Source organism: Neofelis nebulosa, chromosome 15 (genome assembly GCF_028018385.1).
Source record: "Neofelis nebulosa isolate mNeoNeb1 chromosome 15, mNeoNeb1.pri, whole genome shotgun sequence".
NCBI lineage: Eukaryota > Metazoa > Chordata > Mammalia > Carnivora > Felidae > Neofelis > Neofelis nebulosa.
The window spans coordinates 17,116,242-17,138,772 of record NC_080796.1 but is presented as its reverse complement, the minus strand read 5'-3'; the positions used below and the strand labels follow the sequence as shown (position 1 = coordinate 17,138,772).

Here is a 22,531-nt window from a genome sequence, read left to right as displayed (position 1 = left end):
GACTTTTCTGAGTTACCTCCGTGAGGTTCAGGCCAAAGAAGAGTGTGACACATCTGACAATACTGAAGTTCAAATGCATTTTCAGAGAGGGAACGTTTCCTCCAAATGAAGCAGTGAAACCTGCAGAGTGGTTCTCGCCGAATCGTGCCCAGAAATTTGCCTTACCACGTAAACACTCGGCTGCTTTGTATAAAACATCTAAGCTTAGAGTAATCGTCCTGGTTTTTGCTAGACGTTAGATAACACCGGGCTACGTGTTTGCTCTGTGAAGAGGTCCAAAATGGTCCCACCCCCACCCCCGCCAGCAGTGCCCAATCCAGCAAAGAAGAAAGAACCAGCCCTGAAAGGTTCCCCAAATTGTGGGCTGGGTTTCAGATCTCAGGCAGGCTTCCTATTACATATATTTAAAAAGATGTAAGAAAAAGAAGTGTCGGGGTTGTGACCAAGGTGATGTTTATTTTCTTCTCAGTTTTCCGTATTTTTCATGGCAAGCATGTGTTGAGTTTCACAATCAGAAAAAGACTATATTTTATAATGTCGGTTGTTCCTGTGATAGAAATAATCTACACATGACTTTTGAAAGCAAGTTGAATTTTCTTAGTACGGATAATGTTTCCAGTAGCCCTGAGATAAGGATCATTTCTCATAGAAGAGAGCAAGTTTCTTTCACAGAAGTAGGAATAAAAAATGTTTTCCATAATTGTTTAACGTGGGAACCCTAATTTAATAAACTTATTTCCCAATGTAATAATCTATAGATTACTTCTCGTGTGCTATAGAGGAAAAGGAAAAGGAAAAGAACGCAAGGACCAGGGTCAGACAACCCTGGTTTAATTCTGGGTTGTGTAATCCAAGCAGTTTGCTACCTTAAATCTCCGTTTTCTACACTAAAATTAAATGGACGTTATAATGAGCGTTCTAAGAATACTTGGCCTCACAGCGTGTGGGGATCAGATAAAACCGTAACTAGAAAGCTCCAGAGGAAGGTTTCAAAAATTTTTAAAGTGCACAGTATCTCAAGAAAAGTCATGAGCAATTCCATGGGAATTCTAAAGGTATTTGTAGGAGCGTGATCACTATGTGTTTTTTTTATATATGTCTCGACTACTTTATGTTGATTAGGTTTGCTCCCTTTTTAAAAAATGCAAATTACAGGACGTGATAAGGAGATCAAATACTTCATGTGTAGTATGAAGGAATTTTTGGTGTCCAACTGCAGCCGAGTCCTAATGTACGAAGGATTATCAGGATATGGAAAAAGCCAGATACTTATGGAAATTGAGTATCTGGCCCAAGGTGAGAACCACAGGTGAGTGTCTTGCCATGATCGTTTCTTGAGAACTCAGAGATTCCTGATGTCCTTAAGAGTTTCATTTATTGTCACGTTCCTCTCCTCGATATAATTCGCCTTTTGTGAACTACCCACAGTCTATCAGTTACTGGGTGCCATGCCCTCTGTACTAAATAGGTAATAGACGATAAACAGATTGAACTAAGAAAATGAGAAGCGGGGCTGACCCCTGGAGATCCTGATTTAATGCCAGGCGGGGCTTGGATATCAATATTTTAAAGTTTCCTAAGTAATCCCAGTGTGCGGACACTTTGAGAACTCCTGGCATGGACGTTGGGGGCAAGATCGGGTCAGCAGAACAAACAGAAATTTATCCAGCTGGAGATAGAGAATGATAGGCCTCTGGATTCTCCTTTGGAAGGCAGAGCCAATGTACTTATCTCACCCCATTCATGTGTTTTCATACAAGAAATGTCATGTGGCGCCTCATGGACAGAGTGATACTCAGTGACGGTGACGGTGACTGAGATGACAATGGTGTCTCATGTCCCTTCACCATCGGACCTCAAGCCTTTAAGGGGAATATGCTTAGAAACCTTACATTACCTGTATTTTTTCTACTCTTTTTTCTTTTTTTTTTTTTTAATTTTTTTTTTTTTAACGTTTATTTATTTTTGAGACAGAGAGAGACAGAGCATGAACGGGGGAGGGGCAGAGAGAGGGAGACACAGAATCTGAAACGGGCTCCAGGCTCTGAGCGGTCAGCACAGAGCCCGACGCGGGGCTCGAACTCACGGACCGCGAGATCATGACCTGAGCCGAAGTCGGCCGCTTAACCAACTGAGCCACCCAGGTGCCCCTCTACTCTTTTTTCAATGTCAAGCCTGCGAAAGGCCAGTTTGTAAATATCTTTAACGTCGCTGGTTATTCATAATAACCAGAAGACATTTATTTATTCATTCATGTATTCCGTCACTTATTGAGTACCTACTGTGTTCCGGGAACTGTTGAGGGCTGTATTTGTTTGCTAGAATTGTCATAACAAAGAACCACAAACTGGATGGCTTCCTGAGCAGAAATGTATTGCCTCCAGGTACTGGAGGCTGGGAGTCGGAGACCGAGGTTGACAGCTGGGTTAGTTCCTGCTGACGGCTATGAGGGACAGTCTGTTCCATGCCTTTTTCCCTAGCTTCTGGTGGTTGGCTACCAATTGTAGGCTTGTAGAAGCATCACCCGATCTCTGCCTTTATATAGTGTTCTCCCTGTGCCTTGTCTGTGTCCAAATTTCCCCTTCTTAATTTTTTTTTTAACGTTTATTTATTTTTGAGACAGAGAGAGACAGAGCATGAACGGGGGAGGGTCAGAGAGAGAGAGGGAGACACAGAATCTGAAACAGGCTCCAGGTTCTGAGCTGTCAGCCCAGAGCCCGACGCGGGGCTTGAACTCACGAACCGCGAGATCGTGACCCGAGCCGAAGTCGGACGCTCAACCGACTGAGCCACCCAGGCGCCCCAAATTTCCCCTTCTTATAAAGAAACTAGTCATTTTGGATTAGGGGCCCAATCTATGCCGCTACGTAACTGCTCACGGAAGAGGAGAGAGAGACGATGAAAATAGGATCGGTGAGGACAGTGATTGAAGTGTGCAACCGGGATACTGCAGAAGCTAGGACAAACCCAACCTTGTATGTAACGCAACCTTGGGGCTCCAGGAAAGATTTCCAGGAGGCTGCACCTGAGCTGAGATTTGCAGACAAGCAGGAGACGAGGGGTTACCAGGGGCTGTGAGGAGTGGTAAGCTTCCAGGCTGGGGAGACAGCCCACACAGAGGCATGGGGAGAAGAAACCACTCTGGGTGTTCAGGGATGTCTCACCAGTTCGTTGGTAGAGGATGGACTGCTGGGCAGAGTGGCAAGAAGTGGCACACTGAGACCTGGAAAAGGCTTGTATGTCACAGAAAAGAAGCGTAGGCTTACACCTTTTGGCAATGGGAGCCGCTGAAGACTTGCAGATCGGAGAGAGAATTGGCATCGATGCCGTTAACGTCGGGCTTCTGTAAAGGTGGTGCGTCGAATCGTGGCACTAGGCAAGGGTAGGAGCATGTTACTCAGCAGTGCGGGTGAAAGTCTGAGGGCCTAGAGCAAGGTGGTGGGAGTGGGGCCGTAGAAGAGGGCAGAGCCAGGGTCAGTTAGGAGGGCTCAGGGACATAGCGGGATGAGGGGGTGTATCTGAAGCAGGAGTAACGAACAGCTTCCAGATAATATAGGAAAGTTCTGTTGTAACTGACTACGAAAAACCGGAGCGTTCCGTCGTTCTTTCTTCTTTTCAAAACATACGTTTAAGAACTCTCTTCTGCTTCTTGGCTTTCTCACGAACAGGACGATTGCTATCGCGTTGACTAAGATCAGCTTCCATCAAAATTTTTATACCATCCAGATATTCATGGCCAGTGTACTAGGTCTGGATACTTGTAAACATTATAAAGAACGACAGACCAACCTTCAAAATAAAGTCAAGACACTGTTGGACGAGAAGTTCCACTGTCTTCTGAATGACATCTTCCACGTCCGGGTGAGTCACTAGATCTGACGCCTGCAGGAAAGAGGGACAGGGCCCGCGCAGCGACCCCTGCCTGAGGTCTGACGCCTTAGCGTCTCTTTGCCGTTTATCGCCTTTTTCCTTTCTCATGTGGGGAATCTGGGTGATGAAGGAAATGGTTCCCAAACGTCTTTGAATGAGCATCCCCCTTCGTGAGACATTGGAGGTGTCTAGAAATACCATACTCAAAAAAAATCCCAAACCCGCTGATTCGTTTGGCTCTCACCTTCCCATCATAGCTACACTGGACTAGCTGGTCCAGGAGACTGCCAGTGCAAAGACAGAGTATGCCCCGTTACTTCCTGTATCTTACTAGATTCAGTGACATCGCATGTGACAGCCGGAAGGGACTCCATGAATTAGCTAACGCATGAGGATTCGATGGCACAGAATGGGAAAGTGATTCGCCCCAAGTCACACAGCTAGTAGCGCCCTTTGCTATGTTCCCATACTTGATCTTCTCCTGATTCTTTGTACAGTTCCCTATTTCACGAGAGGTTTCCAGGATGACCACCTTCAGAAAGCAAAAGCAGTTGGAAGCATTGTTTATGAAGATCTTGGAGCAAGTAAGAGCCGCTGTGGGTCGAGTCGGGGGCAAGGGCAACCGGGAGGCGGCCGGAGGGGTTCAGACGCCACCGGCAAAAGGCTTCGACCGGTGTGAGAGCTTTATCCTAACACAGCCGGCGTGTCGTTCTCCTTTCTTCCTTCCAAACCTCAAGTCAAGAGTCTGTTCAGAATTTAGCTGTGCTTGAAAGGGGTCCCTTTCACATTACTCCCGGGAGTCTGGCTTCTCCTTGAGACCAGCCCTTTTTTCTTCTCGCTCTGTGAGAGGTACAGTATGGCCAAGGGGTCATGTGTGGAGGCTCCCTAGTCACGCTACCCACATTTGTTTTTTTTTAAACAATTTTTTTTTTAACGTTTATTTATTTTGGAGACAGAGAGAGACAGAGCATGAACAGGGGAGGGGCGGAGAGAGAGGGAGACACAGAATCCGAAACAGGCTCCGGGCTCTGAGCGGTCAGCCCAGAGCCCGACGCGGGGCTCGAACTCACGGACCGCGAGATCGTGACCTGAGCTGAAGTCGGACGCTTAACCGACCAAGCCACCCAGGCGCCCCACGCTACCCACATTTGAACCCGCAGGCCTATCACTTGCTACCTGGGTAACCTTGTGCAAGTTGACTTACCTATGCCCTTGTTTAATCATCTATAAAATAGGCAGATAGCAGTACCTGAGTCACAGGGTGGTGTAAACACACTTGGAACGTTGTGTAAACACACTTGGAACGGCGCCTCTTTGTCAGAAACACTCCTCCCCCTGCCCCCCGCATCTTACCTCGTTCCCTGAGTAACCTCATGACAATTCACCGAATGTGGGCGATCACCAGATTTCTTTTCGAGTCCTCACCTCGTTCATAAGCACCCAGAACCAGCTTTCCAAGAGCCTTCCATATGTAACACGTGGATGTAGAAACTCACGTTCAGTTCAGCATCTAATACTAAATTTTATGTTTCCTCCCGCAGGGCCCCTTGTTCCTCATTCCGATCCTTGATTTAGCTAATGGCAAATTCATTCACGCATCACTTGAAATGATCTTTGCTCTCTTCCTCATCGGTTGCCATTTCTACGACAGCTACTCAGTTCTCCCTGGGAATGTCTCCTCCCTCTCTTCTGCTGTCGTTCAAGTTCTGTCACTCTGGACGACTTCCATGGCTTCCCAACGAGGCTCTGTGCCTTAGACCTCTCCTCTCCAGTTCATTCTCCACGTAATTGCCAGAACACGTGTAAATTGCGCCACCCCGTGCTTTATACTGTCCACATCACTCCCAGGGCTAATGACATAAGTCCAAAGTGTTTTGGTTTTTTGTTCGTTTCTTAACCTGGAGAAATGCTATTCATCCTTCAACGTCACTTCTTTGGTGAAAACTCCCAAAGCGCTAGGCATGACTGATCCTTCTTCCACCCTGCTTCTGTAACACTTTGAACATATTTCTTATTATATTTGCCATACAGTATTACAATTTGTTCCTTATATGGGTGTCTCTGCCTCTCAGGCGATTGTGGGCTTCTTAGGACAGGGAGCCTGATTCATTTGTGTATTATTATTGCACAGCACGGCGTCTGGCACATTATAAATGATCGATACAAGTTTGTGGCATTGTCTTAAATTTGTACCACCACTTTCTCCTTCTCCACTTCGGGGAAATAAGCGAGGCATTATGAGTAATTTCAAAATGTCAGACTCTGGACAGTTGGCATTACAAGTATCCAGAAAGCTTCTTAAAAAACATGGATTTACAGGGGCGCCTGGGTGGCTCAGTTGGTTAAGCGTCCGACTTCGGCTCAGGTCATGATCTCGCGGTCTGTGAGTTCGAGCCCCGCGTCGGGCTCTGTGCTGACAGCTCAGAGCCTGGAGCCTGCTTCGGATTCTGTGTCTCCCTCTCTCTCTGACCCTCCCCCGTTCATGCTCTGTCTCTCTCTGTCTCAAAAATAAACATTTAAAAAATTAAAAAAAAAAACACAAAAAAACATGGATTTACAAACAACAACAACAAAACCAGACCCTTCAATACAGAGAACGAAAGAGTGGTTGCCCGAGGGGAGGCGGAGGCGAAACCGGTGAAATAAATAAGGGGATTAAGAGTGCGCTTATCGTGAGGACCACTGAGTAATGTATACAATTGCTGAATCATTATCTTGTGCACCTGAAACTAATATAACATCGTTAAATTGTACTTGAATTAAAATCTCTGCGGAAAATGAAAAAACAAAACACACGGGTTTATTACTTCTGCACCTAAAGATCCCAAGGGACTTGGGTTGGGCTTAGGGATTGGTTTAGTCGCTGGCCTTTGTTTGAAAACTTCTCAGTTGTTTCTGACACACCGCCGAGTTTGGAAACCACTGCTAAAGCTACGCTTTAAGCACCAAGACAACTGTCTTTAGATCATTTATTCTCCGTGCGACCTTGGCAAGTTGCTTAACTGAAATTTTCACAGGGCATAGCTTCAATAGTACCACTTCCTGGGAATGTTGCGGAGGGGAGAATGAGTTACTTTCTAGGAAGAGCCTCACACGGTGCTTGGAACATATTAAGTACAATGTAGATGTTGGCTTTTAGTCACATTAATTAGAGACCATCCAGTTCAACCTTCTCCTTTTAAATATGAAGAAACCAGGGCCCATGATGCACTATAGAATTCATGATTTTTAGTTCCTGCTAAAAAAATATTTTAACATTTAGTTTTGAGAGCGAGAGAAGAGCATGAGTCTGGGAGGGATGACCTCACGAACCGCGAGACCATGACCTGAGCTGAAGTCCAACGCTTAACGGACTGAGCCACCCAGGGGCCCCTATCTCCCCCGTATTTTTAAAGGCATCAATCCAAAACAAAACCAATGCAATGCTAACCTCCCCATCCATTAAAATGTCCTCAAGGTCAATGAACGGCTAAATATGGTAACAGAACGGGGCCATAAGAGTAGACTTATCGTGTAAATGTGATAAAATGGGTCATAACACTTTATGAGATTTTCTTACGAAATGTGAAATTTTCAAGTAGCCTCTGCTGCTTTTGTTTGTAAAAATGTGGAGGGAATGAGTGGGTTAACCCAGTCTCGTCCCAGAGGAAGCCAAGAGGGGTGCAGAGCAGGAAGAGCGGGGGAGGTCTTCTCCATTTAGCCAGCTCACACAGTGGAATCCAGGGTGTGCCCTGTAAGGGGCCAACACTAAGATGTAAACTCTCACTTTGTTTCATCCTTGTAGCCCCACCACCCAGAACAATACCTGACCCTAGTAGATGCACAATAAATGCTTAACGAGTGCATAAATCATTCAGATTATTTGGGGGAGAGGTAGCCTACCCAAGGAATGGGACAGGTGATCTGATTTCAAGGTACCATAGACCATACATCAGGCTAGAACAGCATAAACGAGGTTCGTCTCCTTCATACCCCCGGGAGATCTTCATTTGTCCATAGATTAAAATGACTTGTGGGGGCGCCTGGGTGGCTCAGTCGGTTAAGCCGCCGACTTCGGCTCGGGTCATGATCTCGGGGTCCGTGAGTTCGAGCCCCGCGTCGGGCTCTGTGCTGACAGCTCAGAGCCTGGAGCCTGTTTCGGATTCTGGGTCTCCCTCTCTCTGCCCCTCCCCCGTTCATGCTCTGTCTCTCCCTGTCTCAAAAATAAATAAATGTTAAAAAAAAAAAATTTTTTTTTTAAATAAAAAATAAAATGACTTGTGGTAAACGTATCAGTCATTTTTATGTAGTGGGTCCTTTCACTTGCTTACAACCCCATTTATCCTACACATTATCTTTACACAAAGCTCTGACCAAGTAAGAAAATCCATTCCAGCTAGCTTTGTCCCGATCGCCACAAACTCCCAAGTTACTGGAATCTAAATTAATACAAATTACCTGGAAAGAAGATTTTGATTTAGCCCCACAAAACTCAGTGGGTCCACATGCAGACCCGCACACGTGACTAAAAACCCGAAGTCCCACCACACTTTTCTGTGTCTCCACCTTGTACAGACCGTGAAAGAGGAAAGGATTATTTTCATCATCGACGAGGGCCAGTTCATCGACGCAGCCTCCTGGTCCTTCATGGAGAAGCTTATCCGGAGTATTCCTATCTTCATCATCATGTCCCTGTCCCCCTTCGTTGACATACCCTGTGCGGCTGCCAGCGCCATAATGAAGAACAGGAACACCACCTACGTCACCCTCGGAGCCGTGCAGCCTAAGGATATCCGCAACAAGGTCTGCCTAGACCTCGATGTCAGGGGCATCCCCAAAGAACTGGACGCGTGAGTAACCTGTTTCTCTCCTGAGGTCCCGACCTCCGTGTCCGTTCCCCAGATCCAGACTTCATGGGTTTCCCGAAGAAGTATCTACAAGTACCCGTCTCAGTATGTTCACGGGGCCCGCTGTTCAAGAGCCATTTCTCGTGGTTGGTAGGATAGACCCCGTTCACCTCTTCCTTGTTATTGCCCCCCGTTAGGTTGTCTCAGACGTTTGCTCGGTGACCTCAGTGTTGCTTCCCCTTCGTTGTGTTGGGTACGGGCATTCTCCGTGTAGTCAGCAGTGACTGAGGACGTCGTCGTGGGCAAGTGTCACAAAAGGCAAACTGGGAAAACTTAGTTTATGTGCTGCCGAAGCGAGCACCCCACTGGTAAAGTTTAAGGACACAACTTGTAAATGAACAAGGTCCGGCAGTACTGTAGTCTGGAATATTCTCCGTCGGTGGCAGGTGTTGAAGGCTGGCTCTTTACTCACTGCTTTCTGAGTGTCTCAGTGATGCCTCCACCGGGGCCCAGACCCCAGTTGCCTTAGCAACATGGACAGTGCAACTGCTTGACTGTTTACAACCCACCTTAGTATCTGCATCCTTCTTTTTTTTTGTTTTTTAATTTTTTAGTGTTTGTTTTTGAGAGAGAGAGGGAGAGAGAGCACGAGCAGGGGAGGGGCAGAGAGAGGGGGAGACAGAATCTGAAGCACGCTCCAGGCTCTATGGTGATAGCACAAAGCCCGATGCGGGGCTCAAACCCACAAGCCGCGAGATCACGACCTGAGCTGAAGTCAGACACTCAACTGACTGAGCCGCCCAGGCGCCCCTGCATCCATTCTTTCTAATGAGTTTGCCTTGCTTCTGGAGGAAAGATGTCTTGGACAAAGTCTCATTTAAAATAACCCCAGGCATGAACTTGGCATGGTCTTTCCCTTTGTCTCTCACTCTGTCTCCCCTCTTTTTCTGTGTGTGTGTGTGTGTATAGTGTATATATATATATATATATATATATATATATATAGTATATATATATGTATAGTGTATATATATATAGTGTATATATATATAGTGTGTGTGTGTGTATATATATATATATAGTGTGTATGTATATATATATATATATACACCCCTGTTTATGTTTTTACTTTTTTTTTTTAATTTTTTAATGTTTATTTTTGAGACAGAGAGAGACAGAGCATGAACGGGGGAGGGTCAGAGAGAGAGGGAGACACAGAATCTGAAGCAGGCTCCAGGCTCTGAGCTGTCAGCCCAGAGCCCGACGCAGGGCTCGAACTCACGGACAGTGAGATCATGACCTGAGCCGAAGTCAGACGCTCAACCGACCGAGCCACCCAGGTGCCCCATGTTTTTAAAAAGAAATATTGAGGGGTGCCTGGGTGGCTCAGTTGAGCATCCGACTTCAGCTCAGGTCATGATCTCATGGTTCGTGGGTTCAAGCCCCACATCGGGCTCTGTGCTGAAGCTCAGAGCCTGGAGCCCGCTTCGGATTCTGTGTCTCCCCCTCTCTCTGCCCCTCCCCCTCTCACGCTCTGTCTCTGTCTCTCAAAATAAACGTCCAAAAATTTTTCTAAAAATTAAAAAAAAATAAAAAGAAACATTGAAAGGAGAAATCGGAAACTGACTGACATGGTTATTTATAAAGTCAGCAAGGGAAGCAAGACTGAGGATGTTCCTGATTATATAGTTTTGGCTTTGAAAAACATGTGAATGTTTTATGTAATTTTTAAAAATGAGGGACACCTGGGTGGCTCAGTTGGTTGAGTGTCCCATGTCTTGATTTTGGCTCAGGTCATGATTTCCAGAGTTGTGGGATCAAGCCCCATGTTGGGTTCCACACTGAGCATGGAGTCTGCTTGGGATTCTCTCTCCCTCTGCACCTGCTCTCTTTCTCTCTCTCTCTCTTCAAAATTGAAAGAAAGAAAGAAAGAAAGAAAGAAAGAAAGAAAGAAAGAAAGAAAGAAAGGAAGGAAGGAAGGAAGGAAGGAAGGAAGGAAAGAAAGAAAGAAAGAAAGAAAGAAAGAAAGAAAGAAAGAAAGAAAGAAAGAAAGAAAGAAAGAAAGAAAGAAAGAAAGAAAGATAGATGGATGTAGAAAGCAACCCTTGGGGCTCTTGGGTGGGTCAGTCGGTTAAACATCCGACTTTGGCTCAGGTCCTGGTCTCCCGGTTTGAGAGTTCGAGCCCCGCGTCGGGCTCTGTGCTGACACCTCAGAGCCTGGAGCCTGCTTCAGATTCTGTGTCTCCCCCTCTCTCTGCTCCTCCCCCACTCATACCCTGTGCCTCTCTCAAAATAAACACGAAAAAAAAAAAGCAACCCTAGAAAAGGAAAACAAATGGAAACAAATAGAGAATAATATTATTTTCAAATGGTTGAAATGAGTCAAATATTTTTCCTTTGGAAAATATGGTTCGTTGGTGCAAACAGGTGGCCTTGTTCCCACTGCAGGTACCTAGTGGAGGGAAGCTGTGGGATCCCATTTTACTGTGAAGAATTGCTAAAAAACCTTGACCATCACAGGGTACTCATTTTCCAGCCAATGGAGGTGGAGGAAAAGACCAATATGACCTGGAACAACCTGTTCAGTAAGTCTCCCGGTGAAGGCTCTTTCTCTCTGTCCTCTGCAGAGAGAATGGCAGTAATGGCTTTTTCCACAGGCTGCATCCCGTAGGGTCAGGGGGACAAGGAGTGTCAGCTCTGATATCTGAGATGGAGAGAGAACTTACCGTTGCCTGGGGCTCACTGAACGGAGGGAGACTGTGTGCCTCGGAAAGAACACAGAAGAACACTGGGGAATCTTAAAGCCCAGAATCCACACGGAAGGGGATTTAGATGTTAGGTGGTGGGAGAAAATACCTTGTCTTCCAGAGTCTTCTAGCTCAAAGTGAATTGTCACCAGGTTTCCCATACTACAGACGCGTACGGGAGGATGAAATCTGAGATAATGGCATAAAGGAGGCCAGCTGGAGTTTTTAAGAGAATAATTTTAACATCGGGAGGGGGAGAATGGGAAAAGGATGCATTCCAGAAAGTGGAGGATTAAAGCTTCTGTGAATGATAAGGAAAGGTCTGTGTGGGGAGTCGACAGTGATGAGAAAAATTCACGTGTCGGACGCTAAACCCACTGAGCCACCCAAGGGCCCCTGTGGTTGTTGAATTCTTCTATATCCTGGGCCATTTTCTGCCTATTGCTGAGGGAGAAATGTTGACGTCTCCATCTATAATTGTAGACTTGTCTATTTTTAATTGTATCAGCTTTTGCTTCACGTATTTTTTGTTCGGTGAATAAACACTTAGGATTGCTAGGGGCGCCTGGGTGGCTCAGTGGGTTAAGCGGCCGACTTCGGCTCAGGTCCTGATCTCGCGGTCCGTGAGTTCGAGCCCCACGTCGGGCTCTGTGCTGACAACTCAGAGCCTGGAGCCTGTTTCGGATTCTGTGTCTCCCTCTCTCTCTGACCCTCCCCCGTTCATGCTCTGTCTCTCCCTGTCTCAAAAATAAATAAACGTTAAAAAAAAAAAAACCTTAAGAAAAAAAAGGATTGCTATTTGTCTTGGTGAATTGACCCATTTATCATGATATGATATCCCTCTCTCTCTGTTAACTTTCTTTGCTCCAAAGTCTGCTTTGCCTGATATTACTATACCAGATACTCCTGTTTTCTTTTGATCAATATTTGCATGATATATCTTTTCTATTTTTTTCCTTTCAGCTTGCCTATATCATAGTATATTTGAAGTGAATTCCTTGTATATAGCGTGTAGTTAAATATACTCAGGTGATTTATCTTTCAGTTAGTAGATTTAGACCATTTAGATTTAATGCAGTAATTGATATGTTAGGGCTTAAGTCTGCCATTTTAAGAAAAGTTTCCTTTTCTCTCCCCATGTTACGGTTCTCATTTTCCTGCCTCCCTTTGCTATTTGAGCATTCTTTAGAATTCTGATTTATCTACAGTATTTTTGAGGCTATCTCTTTGTATAGATTTTTAATGATTGTTCTAGCTGTTACATCATATAGCATATGTCATCACAGCCTACTGGTATCACCCCATTAACAGTTTGAGTTAAGATTAGAAACCGTACCCCTCGGGGCGCCTGGGTGGCTCGGTCAGTTAAGCATCCGACTTCGGCTCAGGTCATGGTCTCGCGGTCCATGAGTTCGAGCCCCACGTCGGGCTCTGGGCTGACAGCTCAGAGCCTGGAGCCTGTTTCGGATTCTGTGTCTCCCTCTCTCTCTGCCCCTCCCCCGTTCATGCTCTGTCTCTCTCTATCTCAAAAATAAATAAACATTAAAAAAAATTTTTTTAAAAAAAGATCGTTCAGTATTTTCTGGGTGATTAAAAATTTTTGAGACTAGAGAGAGGTTTTATTTACACACCAGTGTGAATGCGCCAAATGCCAACGAATTGAAAACACTAAGACGGTTGTCTGGATATGAATTTCGCGTAACTTAAAAAACAACAACTAAATATAATACATGATCTTAGACTGGATCCTATATCGGAAGAAAAAAAGTACTCAAGGGGCCCAACTGTTGAGCCAGTTGACAACATTGGCCTGTGGACAGCAAATTACTATTTCAATATGAAATATTCTGAAGCCTCTAAGTGTATTCTAGTTATCTAAGAGGGCCCCATTATTCTCAGGAAATCCAGAGTAAGGTACTTGGGGCAAAGGGGCCTGAATGATGCCACTTGTGTGTAAATGCTTCAGAAAAAAACATGTACGTGCAGAGAAGAAAAAGGATATGGCACATGAAGCAAAATGTTCCCGGTGGGTGACTTTGAGCAAGGAGTACATGGTCGTATTCTTACAACTTTTGGAGAAACTTTCCAAACAAAAAGCTTTTCCAAAGACACGCATGCCACTTTTGGGGGTTTCCCGTGGAGCTGGCGGTGAAATCCAGCCTCCCGGCCGGGACCAGAGAGCCCACGGGCTCTGACCTCCACACCTGTCTGGCCTCACCAGCGCTCTGCAACGTGCTGCCGCCACCCTGGCCGCATTTCTGCCGCAGACCGCTGTCCCCTCTCCTCCGACGCTTGGCACAGCCGGCCCCTCTCTCTCCCTCAGCCCAGGTGTGGCCTGCTTGGGGCAACTCTCTCTGCTCTGACCCATCTAAAGAAAGCCTCCCTGGGGGCGCCTGGGTGGCTCAGTCGGTTGAGCGTCCAACTTCGGCTCAGGTCATGATCTCACGGTCCGTGAGTTCGAGCCCATGTCGGGCTCTGTGCTGACAACTCAGAGCCTGGAGCCTGTTTCAGATTCTGTGTCTCCCTCTCCCTCGGCCCCTCCCCCGTTTATGCTCTGTTTTCTCTGTCTCAAAAATAAATAAACATTAAAAAAAAAAAAAAAAAAGGAAAGCCTCCCTGACCTTCACCCTCTGTTACTGGGTTTATTTCATCAGACAGCTAAATCGCACGATGGCATTATCCCATTAATTTATTTATCTACTGTTCGTTGTCTCCCTGCCATTGTTGGAATTTAAGCGTTGGGAGGCAGGAAATCTGGCACACCTTTGAATCTTCAACCCTAGAACAATGCCCAGTACCCTGGCGGCGCTCAGTTGGTATGGGTTGTGTGATTGAAAGAACGGGTCTCACAGTTGCTAGGTCTTAGAAAGGGAAATGAACACGCGTAAAAGAGCACGGACCGAGTCGTGCCCTTGAACCCCACTCTTCTGCTCCTAATGTACTCAAACACACTCGCACCTCCCCTCCCTGCTTCTGAACTCTTCCTGTCCCCCCCAACCAGCCCTCAGCTTGTCTCCTGTCCCTGGGTCTACTCCTGCAATGACAGCATTCTTCACGTTCCTTAGCCGTCTTCCTTGCTAGCTTGTGTCTCTCTCTCCCCAGGTGTTGGTCAGTTACTCATCTACTCCCTAGCTTCCGTGTGTGTGTGTGCGTGTGTGTGTGTGTGTGTGTGTGCTTCAACCACAGCCTCGCTCTTAATTCCAGACGGTGTATTCCCAATTGCCCATTGGATCATCTTCCAGACCCCCTCAAACTCAACCTCCTTAAACCTAAATGCATCGCCCTCCCTCCCATACTGCACCTCCTCCTGTATTTCCCCGCTTGACTACCGGCAACATTCATGTCTCAGCACCATCACTACCTTGCTTAGACCCGTTTCCTCCGTCTCGTTGGTGTGCCGCACAGTATCACTACCTAGTCCTACCCACCATCACTTCTTGATCGCCCGTTGTTACCGTTTCTTACCCCGTCTTCCTTCTCCTGTTCTCTTGTATCTCCCATACCCACTTCCAGGGTTACTTTCCTAAAAGTAGCTGGCGGATCACTACTCTCCCCTGTTCGGAAACCTGTGCTAGGTCCCCTTTATTTCGGAATAAAGTCCCAACTTCACAGTGTGCCGTTCAGCGCCCTCCACACTCTGCTCCCAAACCGTCTCCCCAAATACATGTCCCCCGGTAGCACTCCAGCATCCCACACGCTAGGGTTCAGCTGTCCTGGTTTCCTTACACTCCCCTGACTTGCCGAGTGCCCTGTGGCTTCTGTGCCTTCACATTGATCGCCCGTCTTCCAATGGAAAACCCCTTCATCCTTCAAGATTCAATCAAAATACTTTCTCCTCCATGAAGCCTTTCTGAATCCAAGACTGAATCATTTTTTCTTCTCGCTTCTCACGACATAGTACTCCTTGCTTTTTTAGCTTTTAGCTCCCTTGTCCTGGCACGACGATTAGTTACTTACCTCTCTGTTTCTGTAGACTTTGAGCTCCTGGAGGTTGGAAGCATGCATTATTCACATTTACAGCCTTCACAGGCTATGGTGCACAAAGGGTCTGTACCGTATTGATAATGAACTCTCGACGGTCTTTGAGCCCACTCATCTGGCACCTGTTTACTGCCTGGAAAATTAGCTCCTTGCGTACATATCTTATCTCTCCAGGAGACTGGAAACTTAGCTATGTTCACCTCCATATTTCCACATCACATATCGCCGTGCCTTACGATGAAGGTGTTATATGAATGACTGAAGGGTAAGTCAGTAATGCGTTTTAGAGTAGCAGGAGACAAAATTACTAAGCAAGTTTATGATCCAGCCTCACCATTTAAAAATTTTTAAGTTCATTTATTATTTTGAGAGACGAAGCAAGAGAGAGGGCAGGGGAGGGGCAGAGAGACAGAGGGGGAGAGAGAGAGAGAGAGAGAGAGAGAGAGAGAGAGAGAGAGAGAATCCCAAGCAGGCTCCGCACCATCAGCACAGAACCCGACGTGGGACTCAAACTCATTGAACCATGAGATCATGACCTGGACTGAGAGTCAGGCACTTGAACGACTGAGTCACCACCACCCAGGCACCCCCAACCTCACCATTTTAAACAATCTCTCTCTGATGAACATGCGGTGAGTCAAGTCGTCTCCCACAGAATGGGTTTGCATCTGAGTGTGGATATTTGAACGCACGTGCAAATATATGTCACCATGAGATACGTCCTGATAATCTGTGAATCAGATTTTTTGTAAACCGCATGTACCACAGAAGACTTCCGGTAGTTACTGCCAATCCTTTGGGGGCAGCAGAACATTTTTGAATACATTTCGATTTTCACGTATGAGTTCGCTTAAACAGTATTCCAAAATATTTGGCGAGCCAACACACGTCTCTGCGTGCACTGTCTCTCGTAAGATCCCTCTTGACGTTTCTTGGAAAATCAAGATAACAGAATAATGACTCTCAACTTTTCTCCCTTGTTCTCCCCCTGTAGAGAATTTTAGTAGGCCAACAGAGGAACTAAATATTTTTACTCTCGGTAACGAGGAGGGAAATGAGGAAGTCTGTAACCTCGCTAGTGGTGTCATATTGAAAAACTTGTCACCTCCAGCATCATTAAAAGGTAAAGACAATTTGCGTGTTCATTTTCCAGGACCTAGACTCCCCTTTTTCGTTCTCGAGGACAACTGCGTAAAAGGGAGAAAGGAAGGTCATCATAGACTGATGACGTTTGTCTGTTTTGTGCTGCCCCGGGCAGTCGAAGTCTCCACCGTGGGCTTTGCCTCCCTGCTTCTAATTTGGAGAGTTACCTGCTCCCCTGTGCAATTTCTGGAAGCTGACTTGAACAAAGTTTTGTTCAACTGCATGAAAGAATGAAGCGTAATGCATTTTTCATTAAACCAACGCCACGTAACGAGAGAGAAAATCTAATCCTGTAGCTTTTGCTGCCATTTACTTTTAAAAGACGTGGAGAGCATGGAATTTATATCCAAGCTCTGTTATTACTCTTTTAAAGAAAAGTGGCTTTCAAGCAACGTTCTGGTGTAACTTGGGCTCCAACCCATGCCATCTATAAATAACTGAAAAGGTTTTGAAGGGTGACCTAGGGACACCTCAAGGTCCTCGGTCTTCCCAAAGCATCATTTGTTTCTTCTGCTAGGTCTATCAAAGTAGGAAGGTGGACTGGCTTGCCTTCTACAGTGTTCTGTGGGCAAGTTGAGAAAGGCAGATTTTGTCCCACTGCAGGTGATGTAATAGCAAGACATCCTGGTAGAAATGTTCTGGAAGCCATGTGACCGTGACACCTGGGCTGAGATGAGAAGCCGGGATTCGAGCTCAGAGCTCTCTGGCACTTGGTCGTGAGCATAGAGGTGGTACTCATAGGCTGTCACAGGAAAGAAGGAGTCTCTGGGCAGGTGGAGGGGAGGCTTGCTGCTGGGAGGAGGGTGAGTCAGTGACGAGGACAGACAAGGGCCCGCTGGAGAAGCCAACCCAGCTCGTGGATGACAGGCTCTCACCTCCCACCACCGTGGCCCGCCGTGACCTCCCCTCTCCTCACAAACCCCGTCACGCTTTTGCGTCCGATCAGAACACCGCGACATCAGTCTTATGCCGATCAGGCCGTCATGCCGGGCGTGTTTCAGACGCCGGCACCTGCCTCTCTCGTACCCCCCAGCGCATGCTGTCTGTGGTGTAGACACCAGGCAGATCCCTCGTTTGGTTTCGCGTGGCCGGGGTTGCGTGAAGCGAGCACAGTAGAGCAGGACGGCTGTCCGCCCGTGGGCCGTATTTGCTCCGGACGAGTGACTGGTTCCCTACTGTGTGGCTTTTCACCCGCAGAAATCTCTCTGGTTCAGCTGGATAGCATGAGTCTCTCCCACCAGATGTTGGTGAGATGCGCGGCCATTATCGGCCTGACCTTCACCACGGAGCTGTTGTTCGAGGTTCTCCCTTGTTGGAACATGAAGATGATGATCAAGGCCCTGGCCACTCTGGTGGAATCCAACATCTTCGATTGCTTCCGGAACGGCAAGGAGCTCCGAATGGCTCTAAGACAGAACGCGGCCTCGTTTGAGGTCAACTATCGCTCCCTGTCTCTGCAGCCCAGCGAAGGGCTGGGTGAGTAGATCCGGGAGGCAACCCACATCTCCTCTTTGTCCGGTCAGAGGGCTGACGTGCGAGGTAGGGGGGCTGGGGGAGCTGATCCGCCGCCTTTCTGTTCGTCCCAGCCCACGGTGAGGAGGAAGAGCTCCGCGAGCTGGAAAGCGAGGTGATCGAGTGCCACATCATCCGATTCTGCAGGCCTATGATGCAGAAGACAGCCTATGAGCTGTGGCTGAAGGACCAGAAGAAAGCCATGCACTTGAAGTGCGCCCGCTTTTTAGAGGAAAATGCCCACAGGTGTGACCACTGCCGAAGCCGCGACTTCATCCCCTGTCACCACTTCACGGTGGACATTCGGCTCAACACTTTGGACCTGGATACTATTAAGAAGATGGCCAAGTCCCGCGGATTTACAAGTAAGACTTACTTTATTCCCCGTTAGTTCTAACTACCCCTGGGGAGGGAGAGGGGGGCGCGGGGGCGGCCGAGTCCAGCGGGAACCGTCTTGCTGTGAGACTGTCAGAGGGGGTTTGGGGATCAGCACGCTGGTGAAAGGGGGCACAACCAGAGCTCAAAGGAAAATATCCAGAGGGATAAAGCTGACCCAGCTTAATTCACACCAAGGGATGGAATAGAAGGTTCAGTGGGGGGAGGGGGGGGGTCGGGGGGGCCGGGTCTCACACGTTGAAGCAGAAACAGGAGCAAGAGGGAGGAGTGTTTCTCAGCAGGCAAGAATGCCGTTGCTTTGTCCGTCAGGTCTGAAACAAGGTTCCAGCGGAGAAAGAATGCGAGTGAGGTAGAATTATGCAGGGCTAAGCGGGTCAGGATGCCAGAAAAGGGGGCTCCCACTCAGGGCAGGGGTTCAAGCCCATCTGTGAAGCAAAAGTGAGAAAGTTACCATCCGATAGCACAAGTCAGCCACGCGATCTGGGGAAACACAGGTTTCAAGGGGCAAGAGGGACCAAGGACTCTGGTACCATAGGCATGATGGATGTGAGGCCAAGGGTCGCAACCCCGATTCCAGCCCCCCTCGTGGGTGACCAGGGAGAACTGGTGGGCTACATGTCTTAGCTAAAGCCTTGGTGACTGTGGCTAAACCCGGTGAGGAAACCAGAGGCTTAAAAGTACAGGATTCCTATCTTTCGTGGATATTACACACTGGGAAGAAATGTATGGAAAGTGCCCAGCACATAGTAGCTACAAAATAAATCTTTATTTATTTATTTTTAACGTTTATTTATTATTTTTGAGGGAGAGAGAGACAGAGCGCGCGTAGGGGAGGGGCAGAGAGAGAGGGAGACATAGAATCCGAAGCAGGGTCCCGGCTCCAAGCTGTCAGCACGGAGCCCGACGACGCGGGGCTCGAACTCAACAAGTATTGAGATCACGACCTGAGCTGAAGTCGGACGTCTAACTGACCGAGCCACCCAGGCGCCCCATAATGACCTTTAAGAAGGACTCGAGGAACCAGCTGGCAGCAGGCAATGGGTCAATCTGAGCGGTTGGTCTTAAGCAGGCTGCTAGCGTCGTCGGAGAAAGCAACTTCATTCATTTTGGGGGTTCTCTAATGTAACTCAGCAGTTTTGCCCTGGCGATTCTGTGACCAGAAAAAAACTTCTGAAAAGTTTTACGACTGAAACAATGATCCCAAGACCCAGTGTCCCACACGCTTTCAGGAGTGCTTCTCAGGGACAAACACCTTGACTTCACTATTCTCTTCAGTCATTGCCTCCATATACGAAATGGCGTGTTTATACAGCTTTTTTGAAACTCAAATTCTGATGTTATCTGTTTTCTTCCTACTGTGGCCAACAGATACAGCAGGCCAGGGTGAGGACTTACCGCTGTCCCGTTCCGCCTCAGGACCTCTCCCCCATTATCATTATCCCCATACATTGTCATCATTAGATAAATCCTTACGAAGACCGCATAAATGCTATTCATTACAGAACCAAGTAATGTACTGTGAATACAGTTCTCTTTTTTAAAATTAAAAAAAAATTTTTTTACCTTCATTTATTTTTGAGAAACAGAGTGAGACCAAGCATGAGCGGGGGAGGGGCAGAGAGAGAAGGAGACACAGAATCCGAAGCAGGCTCCAGGCACAGAGCCCGACGCGGGGCTCGAACCCACGAACTGTGAGATCGTGACCTGAGCCGAAGTCGGACGCTCAACCGACTGAGCCACCCAGGCGCCCCTGTGAATACGGTTCTTAATGAAAGTTTATTTTCCTTCGAGTTTCTAGGATAATTTTTTTTTTTTTTTTGCAACATCTTCTTGATAATATCCTGTCTGTCGTGATTGGGTCCTCTGTTCATTACCCTTGAACCTTATGCCTGTAGATAATACCCAGTGAAGGACATACAGTTAACCCTTGAACAGCATGGGTTTGAACTGCGCAGATTCACTTCAGATTTTTTTCCAATAAATACAGTCCAGTACTACAAATGTATTTTCTCTTATGATTTTTTAAATAATATTTTTTGGGCACCTGGGTGGCTCAGTCGGTAAGCGTCCGACTTCAGCTCAGGTCATGATCTCACAGTTTGTGAGTTCGAGCCCCGCATCGGGCTCTGGGCTGACAGCTCAGAGCCTGGAGCCTGCTTCGCATTCTGTGTCTCCCTCTCACTCTGCTCCTGCCCCACTCACACTCTGTCTCTTTCTCAAAAATAAATAAACATTAAAAAAAAATTTAAAAAAAATAAATAATATTTTCTTTTCTCTAGTACTTAATGGCAAGGCTACAGTATATAATACAGAAAACAGAAATATGGTAATCAGTTTTAGGTTATCAGCAAGGCTTCTGGTCAACAGTAGACTGTTAAGGTTTTGGCAAGTCAAAAGTTATGTGTGAATTTTCAACTGCTGGGGGTGGGGAGGGGTCGGCGTCCCAAAACCCTCGTGTTGTTCAAAGGTCAGCTGTAATTGGAAGAGGTTCAAAGACATGCCATTAGGTGTCGATTAGATAGGGAGGAAGTTGATTCTCTTTTCAATTTTCTCTCAGTCCTCGAGTCCTTCTTGAACGTTGTTATTTTCATGAGTCTCGATCCCCAAAGATCTTTCTCCGGGGCTCCGTCCTTCAGGTCGCTCTACCTACTTCATCAATGACCACTCCTCTTGCTCCTTTGTCTTCCAAACGTGTTGAAATCCCATCCACCAGGGGCGCCTGGGTGGCTCAGTCAGTTGAGCGCCCAACTCCGCCTCAGGTCATGATCTCACGGCTTGTGAGTTCGAGCCCCGCGTCAGGCTCTGTGCTGACAGCTCGGACAGGCTTCAGATTCTGTGCCTCCCTCTCTCTCTGCCCCAACTCACTCGCGTTCTGTCTCTGTGTCTCTCAAAAACAAATAAACATTAAAAAAAATTTTTTTAAATAACAAAAATAATAAATTTTTTTTTTCAACGTTTTTTTATTTTTGGGACAGAGAGAGACAGAGCATGAACGGGGGAGGGGCAGAGAGAGAGGGAGACACAGAATCGGAAACTGGCTCCAGGCTCCGAGCCGTCAGCCCAGAGCCCGACGCGGGGCTCGAACTCACGGACCGCGAGATCGTGACCTGGCTGAAGTCGGACGCTTAACCGACTGCGCCACCCAGGCGCCCCATAAAAATAATAAATTTTAAAAAAAGAGCATTCTCTTGTGGAAAAGCAGACGATGGAGAAAAAAATTTAATAAGGAAGTCAAATCTATAGGATGTCACAAGGGGTAAATCCCATCCCAAGGAAGAAAACTGAAAAGAATATTAGTTAGGGCCAGGGGGATTAGGAATGTAGAGCCATTAGGAAGCCTTCATTGAGAGGTGAGATTCCTAGAAAGATGAAGGAAATGAGGGATTTTGTCTCAGGGTTGGTGAGGGAGAGCATCCAGGCAGAGGATAGACAGCACAAAGGCCCCAAGACAGGAATTGATCCCTTCTATTTTATACATTGTGGGTTTGTGCTTTTAAAATGTATTTTAGGGGCGCCTGGGTGGCGCAGTCGGTTAAGCGTCCGACTTCAGCCAGGTCACGATCTCGCGGTCCGTGAGTTCGAGCCCCGCGTCAGGTTCTGGGCTGACGGCTCGGAGCCTGGAGCCTGTTTCCGATTCTGTGTCTCCCTCTCTCTCTGCCCCTCCCCCGTTCATGCTCTGTCTCTCTCTGTCCCAAAAATAAAAATAAATTAAAAAAAAATAAAAATAAAAAAAAAATTAAAAAAATGTATTTTATTCTCATTTTAATGGGGTAAAATTGTCGTAGACCCGGAGGTACAGGAGAGAAACAAAAGAGTTCAATCTGTCACCTTGAAGCTGAGGTCTTATTTCCAGGTCTTTGAAACCCCGAGATGAGCAAGTGATATCTTGGCTTTTCTCCCTCTGAGAACCTACAAGCATTTTGTGTATATTTTTTCCTTTAAAAAAAATTTTTTTTTTAATCTTTATTTGTTTTTGAGAGAGAGACAGCATGTGAGCAGGGGAAGAGCAGAGAGAGAGGGGGACACAGAATCCGAAGCAGGCTCCAGGCCCTGAGG

General features: G+C 46.9%; 1 protein-coding gene across 5 annotated transcripts in view; it reads left to right on the top strand.

The window, feature by feature from the left end:
* The window catches only part of ADCY10 (adenylate cyclase 10), a 76,216-nt gene that overhangs the window by 27,852 nt on the left and 25,833 nt on the right, over positions 1–22,531 (top strand). For all 5 annotated transcript variants that reach the window (XM_058701624.1, XM_058701626.1, XM_058701623.1 and 2 more), the window contains 8 exons: positions 1,156–1,309; positions 3,669–3,861; positions 4,368–4,454; positions 8,425–8,699; positions 11,145–11,281; positions 16,419–16,547; positions 17,765–18,043; positions 18,154–18,444. In XM_058701624.1, coding sequence (XP_058557607.1) covers positions 1,156–1,309; positions 3,669–3,861; positions 4,368–4,454; positions 8,425–8,699; positions 11,145–11,281; positions 16,419–16,547; positions 17,765–18,043; positions 18,154–18,444 — 1,545 coding nt within the window. The remainder of the gene's footprint in view (positions 1–1,155; positions 1,310–3,668; positions 3,862–4,367; positions 4,455–8,424; positions 8,700–11,144; positions 11,282–16,418; positions 16,548–17,764; positions 18,044–18,153; positions 18,445–22,531) is intronic.